This window comes from Sinocyclocheilus rhinocerous, unplaced genomic scaffold (genome assembly GCF_001515625.1).
Source record: "Sinocyclocheilus rhinocerous isolate Xijiao unplaced genomic scaffold, SAMN03320098_v1.1 scaffold1574, whole genome shotgun sequence".
In the NCBI taxonomy this organism is placed as follows: Eukaryota; Metazoa; Chordata; class Actinopteri; order Cypriniformes; family Cyprinidae; genus Sinocyclocheilus; species Sinocyclocheilus rhinocerous.
In genome coordinates, this window is record NW_015625598.1 from 82,104 (window position 1) to 94,562 (window position 12,459).

At 37.6% G+C, this 12,459-nt stretch overlaps 1 protein-coding gene across 1 annotated transcript in view; it reads left to right on the plus strand.

Moving 5' to 3' along the window:
• LOC107758190 (ubiquitin-like modifier-activating enzyme ATG7) overlaps nucleotides 1-11,258 on the plus strand; it is a 74,113-nt gene extending 62,855 nt beyond the window's left edge. The window contains exon 18 of the mRNA XM_016575867.1: nucleotides 10,878-11,258. Within this exon, the coding sequence (XP_016431353.1) occupies nucleotides 10,878-10,958 (81 nt within the window). The 3' untranslated portion in view covers nucleotides 10,959-11,258. The remainder of the gene's footprint in view (nucleotides 1-10,877) is intronic.
• The last annotated feature ends 1,201 nt before the right edge of the window (nucleotides 11,259-12,459 follow it).

Genomic DNA, 12,459 nt, shown 5'->3' on the forward strand with positions numbered 1-12,459 from the left:
TAGTCTACTCTTCCAGGATCAGGAAACAGTCCTCCATAAAATGCGCTGCACACATCTGAATATTTGGGTTGAAGTGTTCTGGAACAGTGTTGTAAATACAACTTAACCACTGATTTCTAGTCGTGTCCATTTTTGGAAGACCAAACAAAGGAGTTTCGCTTTCACAACATAACACAGCGTCACACACGGCGGCCTACAGTGAGCAGAAGCCGGTGGGCTTGAGAACAGCGCGGCCGGCGGATTCGACGAAGCAGCGTCCAGAGGGCTTGCGGCAACCACATGTGACGACCCCGGGCTGGACTCCGCTTCGAAAATTTAAATTGCATCATATGACCCCTTTAATGAGACTCTGAACACTGTCTTACTCAAGAATTGCAAATGCAACTAATGACACACATAAAAAGTGTGTGAAAATCATTGCAATTGATGTTAAGCAACGGTGTTGCTTAATTTAATTTCACAGGCAAAATCATTACAAATATATCATGATTAATCTATATGTCACTCAGCCCTAATTTGAAGTACGATTATGTTGTATTTAAATGATTTTTAAATTTTTTGTGGGAAAAAAACAAACATTCCGGACAAAATGAACTTTTTGTCATAAAAAATGTCTGTATTTGATTTGAATCCCTTTTGTCTATAGTGAGCATCAGGCGATTATTCATACAGTTCAATTTAAATTATGTATCACATTGTGGGTTTTTAATTAATTTGGGATTAGATTGAATATAACGATCGATTGAAGCTCAAAGTCCACACATAAAGTCAACACATGTACAGTATGTTGTCATTGTACAGACGTGAGATCTGGGCAGAGAAAGGTGCTTGAAGAAAACACAACACATTGGTTCTTCATCTGTTTCCACTGTTACGTCGACTAGTCTTTTTCCCGTCAGCCAGGGCTGCCGTCCTTCTTCACGTTTGGTAAATGATCTTGTTGTCTGCGGTTAGAGGCGGGTAATGTACAGACACAAGGCTTCTCCTGACGCCGCACACAATGGACTCATTCAGATTCACTTCCCTTCATTTCTGATTCCAACCATCACTGTAATAAAGATGCCATTGTGTGTTTCCAGTCGAAAGATCCAGTTCTTCTGCTGCGTTACGATGTCCCACACAAACCTGTCAGACGTGCCTCACTCCAGCAAACACTCATCTACTCACACCAGAGCCAGGTTTATCAGCTGAAGTACCTCAGTGTACAGCGAGAAAGGGCTTTTTGATTTCAGTAATGGATAAATTAAATGAATGATGAAAATATGAGAAACACAGCAAGATGCTACCACTGCACTAAATGTGTTACTATTGTACACTAGAATGTACTTCTTAAAGGAACAGTAACAGTAATAACGCAGTTTATGAAAACATTCTTAAGGAATATCACACATTATGTTTTTATTTAAACAGTAAAGTCATGCATCACATTGTTGCAAGAAATTGAAAGGAATTGAATTTAAGGCGTTTTTCACTTCCAGCCTTCATGTACAATTATATGTCATTTATAAACGATTAAAGACAAAATGAATAGTAGTTATTTAGATTGATGTGGTTTGGAATTGGTCAAATGTGCATTGATACCAGTACTGCTACTGATGTCGCTATTAAATGCATTTTCTCTCAATTTTAGCCATTAATTAAAGCCATTCAACATTGCAGTATAATTGAAATCCATTATTTTTAAAATTTAATAGACTTTGAAAAATATAACAACTTTTAATTTAAGTGAACTTAAAACAATCTTCACATGAACTATAAATTGAATATAGATTAATCTTTCACTCTACAAAAGTGAATCAGCGAGCAGAGCAGTGAGTGATTTCTCTTTTTCTTTCCTTCTTTGATTTCCATCAATGACTTTAAAAGCAGCACTGTCTCTTTAAAACCTGACGCAGATCTGACACGCGTCCGGTTTTCTCCCAACTCTTTACAGTCATTTAGGACTTTTTAACTCATTTAAGACTGTGTTTATGGGGTCACTCGCCAAAAATGGGCATTTTGTCATAATTGTGTGTTTTTGTCAGTTGAAGCGTGAAAGAGTGCGTTACTGGCGAATTAGTACCAGTACCGAAGTCTTATCGAACCTGAAGGCGTGTTCATATAGTCTACTGTATCACTAGCCAAAGGATGCCAGAAAAAAAAAAAAAAAAAGATGCTGTTTTTAAATATTTTTAACGCGTTAAACTGAAAATAATAATAATAATCTCAATTAGCATGTTAATTTTGACAGCCCTAATGAACACATAAAATTTCTGATGCATATGCTAAAAAAAAAGAGTATTTCCTTTAATAATGAGCATGAGTTGGCCATTGAGCTTTATTGCAAACTTGATCATCACAAATTTGTATTACTAATTGATTGAAAACCGTTTTTGCTGGGATGACAAAACTCTACTGATAATAATTACAGATAATATATTTTGAGTAAATATTGTGTAGTGTAAGAGTTAACTTCAGCAGTGTTGTGCACATCTCTGCTGTCTTTAAAATGTACTTATACCATAGGCGATATCAGCCGTCAGCTTTTGAAAAGCCCGTGTTGGACCGCTGTTTAAAGGCTTTCGGTGAATCAGTCGCACACATGCACTCTTTTCTCAGAAGTGTTTTGTGAAGTGGATCTGCGTGTTGTTACGATCACATCAGTGGTTCAGTGTAAAGCCAGCTGCGTTGTGTTTACAGTGACTCTTAGTTAAACATATGTGTCTTTCATCAAGAGCCTTAAAACTCCTAAACTTCCTCACAAGCATGTACATGGCTTCTCTTTTGTGGATATACTGTGTGCGGGGCCAGTGTTTAGATTATTCGCCTCCCGCAGTATTTTTCAGTCGCAAATGCGCTGTAGAGCCCTGCCTTGATATGCTTTTTTGACTCTCGCAGCTGCTGACTTTCATGAATCACCAAGGATCAAGGAATTTCAGCTAAAAATCGTCTTTATTGTTCTACTGAAGAAAAAGGTCACCTACATCTCGGATGACCTGAGGATGAGTAAATATAAGCAAATTTTCATTTTTGTGTGAACTATCCCTTTAAGTGTTAATAGTTAATCCTGAATCCAGGCAAATCCAGCAAGTTTTCCCCGTAATGTTATATATAAATATATCCATATGGATTATTACAGGACTAAAGGTGTGGTCACACAATTTCTTGTGCAACAAACGGTCCATTATCCATTGTCAGTAGTGCAGCGCTGTATGAAGCACAGCTCACACAGAAGTCACTTTCGACGCAAGCAGCTGTGTTTCGGTCAGCGTGGCAAATTCACAACTTGAGTATCTAAAATCCACATTGGGAGCTTTTTTTTGCTTCAAGAAAACTTGAAGCTTGTGCACTGACACTGTTGCTGTGATCCAAATCACTCAGTCGCTCACTCATCCCTATATAGTGAATGCCACAGTGCAGTGTTTAGGGCTTCAGCTCGTGTCTACAGTAGTGGTGTGTGGAGCAGTCTATGGTGTGGCAGTGTGCCTTCAGTTGACGGACGCCTCCTGCCTATTTCTGGCAAACTGCACAGCTACTCGAGTCTTTATTTTGCCTGTCCGACTGAAATGAAACGGCACATTTATAAATATCTGTGTGAGTTATTGCTATGCATTTTTAGTCCTTGCATATTTATGTGACTGGTCGTTAAATCAAAGCCAAATCATGGTGTTTCTGGTCCAGTGTCTGTCCATGAATCAGTAGAACATTTGCATTTATACCTGCTTATACTGTTCAGCTGACTTTCTTCAAACTGAGTACTCGGTCTACACAAAACTTAATGAAGAGCCGTAATGAAGCGTTTCTAGCTTAGTTCAGTCTGGTTTAGATTTAGATCTGCTCGTTTACTGTGCTGGATCGTTCCTCCAGCACACAAACACATGAAGCAGAGATGCAGAAACACGAGAGTTTGAGCTGTTCAGGCTGTAGATCTGATGTCTCTCAGCGTGAGCGGCCCATATATAACACCAGAGGTGCCATTAAAGATCGATCGCCTCCTATAGTGAGTGATCGCATTACAGGCTCCTCACTATAAGTCATTCTCCGGTGTGAATGAATGTGTTTTATTATTAGTTGCCTTCAGCACCAGCTGCATTTATCCTGCTCTTCAGCAGAGATTAGCCTGTTGCATCATGACATAAATAAAACTCAGAAACAATATGCTAACCACTTACGATCTAAAACACACAATTAAAGGAAACAAAGACGTATTTATTATTTGTTTCATAATGCATTTTCTGCTATGCTGTATAACCAGGATTGGTCAACAGAGGCCAAAACTGATCCTGAACATCAGTGTGAGTAAAAACTGATCGTTCCTCCAGCACACAAACACATGAAGCAGAGATGCAGAAACACGAGAGTTTGAGCTGTTCAGGCTGTAGATCTGATGTCTCTCAGCGTGAGCGGCCCATATATAACACCAGAGCTGCCATTAAAGATCGATCGCCTCCTATAGTGAGTGATCGCATTACAGGCTCCTCACTATAAGCCATTCTCCGGTGTGAATGAATGTGTTTTATTATTAGTTGCCTTCAGCACCAGCTGCATTTATCCTGCTCTTCAGCAGAGATTAGCCTGTTGCATCATGACATAAATAAAACTCAGAAACAATATGCTAACCACTTACGATCTAAAACACACAATTAAAGGAAACAAAGACGTATTTATTATTTGTTTCATAATGCATTTTCTGCTATGCTGTATAACCAGGATTGGTCAACAGAGGCCAAAACTGATCCTGAACATCAGTGTGAGTAAAAACTGGCTCTGCCAAGTAAATAAAACTCACTACTAAAGTTACTCACTAATTGGCCAGTAACCTTCTTATCAACTCCCGCATTACACGATTTAATGATGGCAAAACATTTTCTGTCAAGAAATGTATGGAATATTCATATTTGTATTAATATACATTGAATTAAGAAACGGCGACATGGGTTAATAAAAATAAAGAGGCTGGTTTATTAGTCATAAATGTGCATTGAAAAAAATATTTGTTTTTTATAATACATATAATACAATTAAAAGGTTTTATAATAATAAATTATTATTTTTATTCAGCAAGGACATATTAAATTGAAAAAAACAATCACATTTTTCACATTGTAAAATTGTAAAAGAAATTGCAAAAAAATCATAATGTTGCTGAAGATTTCTATTTCAAATTAATTCTGTTTTTTTCTGTTCATCAAAGAATCCTGACAAATAAATGTATCATAGTTTCCACAAAAATATTCATCCGCACAACTGTTTTCATCATTGATAATAATCAGAAATGTTTCTCGAGCAGCAAATCAGCATATTAGAATGATTTCTGAAGATCATGTGATACTGAAGACTGGAGTAATGATGCTGAAAATACAGCTGTGCATCACAGAAATACATTACATTTCACAATATATTCACACAGAAAACAGCTGTTTTAAATTGAAATAATATTTCACAATATTGCTAAATAAATAAATGCAGCCTTGGTGAGCAGAAGAGACTCACAATGTAAAACATTAAAAAATCTTCCCAACCCCAAACTTTTGTAATGTGTGTGTGTGTATGTATATATATATACATATATATATATATATATACATGCATGCTACATAAATAAATGCTACATAGTTTCATGACCAGTATAAAGTATTTGTGGCCTTTAAAGGGTTAGTTCACCCAAAAAGAAAATTAGCCCATTATTTACTCACCCTCAAGGCATCCTAGGTGTATATGACTTTCTTCTTTCAGACGAATCCAGTCGGTGTTATATTAAAAATGGTCTTTGATCTTTCCAGCTGTTTAATGGCAGTCAACGGGAGATCCAGTGCATTAGTCCAAAAGAAGTGAAATAAAGCGCATCCATCCATAATAAAAAGTGTCTCACACGGCTCCGGGCGGTGAACAAAGGCCTCCTGTAGCGAATCGATGCGTTTTTGTAAGAAAAATATCCATATTCAAAACGTAATAATCACTTTAATGTAGCTTTCACTCACTGTTGTAAACAGAAGCAGTTCCGGGCGGATGACGTATGAGGTCGGTTTTGCGCATGCGCCGCTCAGAAGTGACGCACGCGGAGAGATCGAAACAAAACAACGGTCATGACTTAGAAGGATTTGTAAAGAAGAATGTCGGAGGATTTCGATATAAGCCAAGAGGAGACTGGTTTTCCTTTGCTAAAGTAAGGAAACTTTGCTTCCTTTGCTCCTGTAAACAAATGTTGGTTTTCACGAGACTCACCGGCGCATGCGCAACGCAGACATCTTACGTCATCCTCCCGGAGCTGCTTCTGTGTACAACTGTTGGCGCAAGCTACATTAAAGTGATTATTACATTTTGAATATGGATATTTTTCTTACAAAAACGCATCGATTTGCTACAGGAGACCTTTGTTCACCCCCCGGAGCCGTGTGAGACACTTTTTATTATGGATGGATGCGCTTTATTTCACTTCTTTTGGACTAATGCACTGCAACACCCGTTGACTGCCATTAAACAGCTGGAAAGATCAAAGACCATTTTTAATATAACACCGACTGGATTCGTCTGAAAGAAGAAAGTCATATACACCTAGGATGACTTGAGGGTGAGTAAATAATGGGCTAATATTCATTTTTGGGTGAACTATCCCTTTAAGTAGTAAATTGGACTCTCTCACCAGGACCTGCAGGGTTTCTTTTCAGCTCCCTCATGATCTGGTTCTGGAAAGCTGTTGTTACAGGTGCACGAGGAGTTTTTATACATTGTATAAGCTAATCAGTGTGTAAACCTCAGCTGGGATCAAACTTCTGCGCTGTAGAAATGAAGCCGGGATTTCTGGGATTGAGTGATGGCGAGTGATGAGGGGTTACAGCTCGTGGCTATTGATCCAGCAGTGTTCTGCGACAGAGGCTGGCTGGGAGAAAGCCTTTGGATATGTTGGCTGTTTTATCTATTCTCACGGGTCCAGAGGGAGCACGACTGATCCTGGCACTGTCCGACAGCACTGTAATCTCCTCTCAGGCCCTTTAGGGGCCACATCACCGGCCCTTATCTTCAAACCACGCATGGGAGCGAAAGATAGGATTGGCCCCATGTTTGGATTTTCCACTTTTTTTTAGGCTAGTTACAGATAAAGGTAACGGTTTTAAACCATGACTGTTTGATTATATCCACCTATTGTGAGTTGTCATCATAAACCTCGTATTATGGATTGTTGTCAACACACATAATGTTTAAAATGAAGAATATACGCCATCCACAAATGATGGCTCATCTGAAATCTGTCATTTTGCTGTGGTGTGATTTAGCCTTTAGCTAGTGCACACAGTAATTAGTGGTGTTTGCTAAGGCGAGCCTCACTATTACTGGTGCTCTGAGTCAGTCATGTGATCAAACCACTCAACACTGAGTATTAAGCATTGTTCAACTGCAAACCAAAAGTAAAAAAGTAGCTCTGGAGCTCATGGAATGGAGATTTTTAGTCAATTATTGTGTGAACTGAACAAGAATACTCTAACTAGGTTTCTAACGCAAGTTGTTTTGTACCTTAATTGCAGTGGATATAATATATAAAATATTCTCCCAACTTTCCAAAAAGGAGTGACCAGAACAACCAGGTTTACATTGCACCAGCATGCACTGCAGCTTAGGAACCATATGTGATAACTATTATTAAAAAATGATCACCTCTTTACTTTCTACTGGCTTAACTTATGCTGCTGCTGCTGCTGGCACTGTTAGTTAGCTGTTACTGTATATGGTTCGTATTTCTATTAAATTAGCATTGGTTGATCATCATTGTGTTAGAGGTAAATGCATCTCATTGCAGCTGCTGGATTTAAATATTTGCCTATAATTGTAATGTGTTTGCAGGCCATCAGTCCCATTATCATTCAGCGGGCTTCAAAAATCAAACATGAATGTGAATCTTGAATGAAGAATGAGTTTTGTAGCTCCTTGAAAAAAAAAGAATGAGTTTTGTAGCTCCTTGCATCGCATGTCTTTAGTTTCCTTGACAAGACGTTTTAAATTCAATAGATAATTTAATTTGTAGAAAGGTAGCTCTTCATTTTCATTACCGAGTACAGTAAAGTCAGATCGGACGCAGAAGTTTGGCCTGGTCTTCCGGTGGATGTGCGTCTTCCTCTGAGCTCTGTGATAAACTGGAGCCGCTCAGATCGTGTTCCTCAGGATGAATGTGCATCAAAACCAGTGAAGAGAGATCATAACTGTGCAGATGTGGTCAGAGCGGGATCAGCTCTCGTTCTGCGGTCGGGGCTTATTCTCTGGAACAAGAGCTTGTGTTTGATCTGGGCTCAGCTTCCCTAAAAAGCTCCTCTCTGGTTTCAAATGATCTGCCCTCGTCTTTGAAAGTCTTCCAGTCTTTCTCATTAAAAGATCTTTTTCTCAAATCCTGGCTTTAAGGAGGTCTAGTGTGTGTGTGTGTGATTTCCAGTCTGACCACACTTGAGCGGCTGCTCGTCACACTCGTAATTAAACGGGGCAGGTTTGCGCTTGCTCAGGCCCTGTGCAGGCTTTCTGTTTTTCACATTTGATTAGCACTCTGCTGTATCTCAGCGCTCCTCTCTCAGATTCTGCGATAAGCTCAGCTTCACCTGCCAAACCGACGTGTGTGGACCTATATCACGTGTGCGTGTTTAGACCCGCTGCACCTGAAACACACACCTGTCTCGTCCTCCAGAACACATGAAATAGTGAAAACTAAGTAAACTTCAGCTTTGATGTGAATATTTACCATATACATCCATATACTGCTCCGTGTGTGTGTGTGAGAGAGAGAGAGTGTGTGTGTGAGTGAGTGTGTGTGTGTGTGTGTGTGTGTGAGAGTGTGTGTGTGTGTGTGTGTGTGTGAGAGTGTGTGTGTGTGTGTGTGTGTGTGAGAGTGTGTGTGTGTGTGTGTGTGTGTGAGAGTGTGTGTGTGTGTGTGTGTGTGTGAGTGAGTGAGTGTGTGTGTGTGCGTGCTTGAATGGGTGAAATGTTGAGCACAATTTCTGAGTATGGGACACTGCACTTGGCTACACGTCACGTCAGTCACTTGTATCCTCCATTTAATAGCATGCGTGAACACAGGCGCTCGACTTTTGAATTTGTGAACGAATGAGATTTTAGAGCTACAACTTGAGCAGAAGTTTTTTATTGATTAGTGACTTCAGTTTGGGTCTGTGGCTCATATCAGAAAGCTTGGAATATAATGCACAAGTTGCATGGACTTAAGGCTGTGATTTCAATAAAATGTGCGTAATAAAATAAAAGACGCGCTGCATGTTTCACAGTGCTTTCAGCGTCTTGGTTCACAGTAAATGCTGCTCCACACAAACTTCATCTCTGCATCTGGTCTGAGTTTGAGGCACTTTAACATGCATTTGCTGACGCAAATTGAGCCAAACGTCCTGCCATGCTTGTAATGAGAAGTGCTTATAAACCAGCTGTTGTCAACAAAAGAGAAGCTTGACGTTTTCCTCCAAAAGCTTGATGATTTTACTAAACAAAAATGTAAACACCATATTAACGAAATTAAGACAGCCATAAATATTAGTTTTGTAATTTTACATGTATATTGCGTAAATATAAAATGTATATTATTATCATTTTATTATTTTACTTAAACTTACTTTTTTTTTTTTTAATATTGTGAAATATTACAATAGTAATAAATATTGTTATTTTTTAAACTTAGTAATAATAAAATAATAATAATAGTAATAATTCATATTATTATTTCATTATTATTATACAGGTGCATCTCAATAAATTAGAATGTCGTGGAAAAGTTCATTTATTTCAGTAATTCAAGTCAAATTGTGAAACTCGTGTATTAAATAAATTCAATGCACACAGACTGAAGTAGTTTAAGTCTTTGGTTCTTTTAATTGTGATGATTTTGGCTCACATTTAACAAAAACCCACCAACTCACTATCTCAACAAATTAGAATACTCCATAAGACCAATAAAAAAAAAATCGATTTTGCTTGACAATCCTCATAAGGCTGCGGTTCTCTCGGTTGGTTGTGCATCTTTTTCCTTCCACTCAACTTTCTGTTAACATGTTTGGATACAGCACTCTGTGAACAGCCAGCTTCTTTGGCAGTGAATGTTTGTGGCTTACCCTCCTTGTGGAGGGTGTCAATGATTGTCTTCTGGACAGCTGTCAGATCAGCAGTCTTCCCCATTATTGTGTAGCCTAGTGAACCAAACTGAGAGACCATTTTGAAGGCTCAGGAAACCTTTGCAGGTGTTTTGAGTTGATTAGCTGATTGGCATTTCACCATATTCTAATTTGTTGAGATTGAATTGGTGGGTTTTTGTTAAATGTGAGCCAAAATCATCACAATTAAAAGAACCAAAGACTTAAACTACTTCAGTCTGTGTGCATTGAATTTATTTAATACACACACGAGTTTATTTGAGTTGAATTACTGAAATAAATGAACTTTTCCACGACATTCTAATTTATTGAGATGCACCTGTATTTCATTATTACTAATTAAAAGTATTTAAAGCAAATACATTGTTATATATTATTATATAGTTAATTATAATTCAGAAATAATAATAATAATAATAATAATAATAATGAGTGATGTTCAAGTCATATTTGTATATTATCACATTATTTTTGGCCAAACTGTGTAGCCCTACAAACAAGATCAGCAAACCTGTAGCTTTTGTTGTTGCTGTTGTTTTTTTTTTTTTTTGCATTTTAAATGGCAATTTTTATCAGAAAAATCTATATATATATTTTTTTTTCAGCCCTAACCCTGGGTTTCCCATTGACTTTGACTGTTGTCTGAATGTTCTGCTCAAAATCTCATTTTGTGATTTTGTGCTCATGTTAAAGATATGAGCATACGAGTTGAGTAAATAATGACAGGATTTTCATTTCGGGTCGAATGTTTCCTTTAAATCTTAGTTTTACATCGCCGCAAGGCACACCAGCCTTTTTTTCTCTGTGGTGGGAAGAAAGCTCACTCCGGAAGGAGCGGGACCCTGAAATGGCCCTTCCCTTGATATGTGGGGCAGGAAATGTGTCACAGAAGGAGACAGAGCCAGGATGGAGCGGAGTCAAGCGGGGGCCTCCATCCATTCGAACAACAACAAACCACAGCTGCAGCGCCACCACACCCTGGAGAGACACTGCGCTGTTTCACTAGCTGCTATTTATGTGAATCTGCTTGAGGCCGAGAGAAGGAAGAGTGAGAGAAAGACTCACTAGTTTCACCAAATGTACTTCCTGCCTGCTAGTTTCTCTGCTAGTCTGTTCCAGTACAGTATAAAGTATCTTTACAGCGGAAATGAGTTATGGCTGAAGCGAGTGACTCATTGTCCTGAGGGAGTGAGTGTGGAGATGTGTGTAGAAGTGAGTTTTGAGCAGGCGATGGCAGGACGGCTGGAGGAGGAGTTCAGAGACGTGAGGAGGGAAAAACCCAGGCCGTCTGCTCCAACCAGCTCACTAAATTTCCCCTTCCACGTCGGCCAGTAACCTCCGCCCGCACTAACACCACCCATCTGCTGTGTGCAGTCTGCAGAAACATGACGACTTCAAACAAACCTACAGGCTACACGCTTGCTCTGTCCCATGTTGTTTTTATGTATGTTAGAGAAAATGTTGTTGTACATAAAATGAACACAGAGTAAAAATAGCTCGTTTTAAATGTATCAGGTGTGTGCTGCACAGGAAGTGACAAATTTTTTTTTTTGTAATTTAAGTGTTTTTTTTTTATATATATATATGTCTAAATAGTTTTTCTTAAGTTTTAGTTTTTAGTTTTGGTTTTCTTAGTTTTTCGTTATTTTAGTACTTCAAATTCAACTTACAAGTAATAAAAAAAGTAGTTAAAGTAAACTTTTAAAAATATTTTATTTTATTTCAGTTCATGTGTATTTTATTCAAGCAGGTTAATTAAAAACTATTGAAACATTTCTGTTCATTAAAATAAAGCTGAAATAGCATAAAACAAAATAATAATAATTAAAAAAAAACTAAACTAAAATAATTTAGAAATGTGGCCTTGGCAACTAAATACTTTTAAGTTGAAGCACTAAAATAACTAAGTGGAATTAAAAAATTAAAAAATAAAACTGAAAGAATAATTAAATAGTAAAATTAAAAAATTACAAAAAAACAAAACCTAAAAATTTAACAAAAATTCAAGTGTAAAATGTAAGTATATAATAAAATAAAATATTAACTATTAAACTATAATAGTATATAAATAATATTTGAATAACTCCGATTCAAAGTAATTACATTTATTATTGTTTTTAGTTAATGAAATTAGCCCAGTGTTGAGCTTCTTTTAGGGTAAATCTACAGCCCTCTTTAACATTTTGGTAACAGTAAGGTTCAATCGTTAACCTCTAAGATTGCACTGGGTGTCTAGCAATGAACAATACAGTACATGTTTTATATTTTTAATGACAATACTCTCAAATGTAAATATTAGTTAAGAACATTATAACAAACTATCAGTACTATACACTCTCAGAAAAAA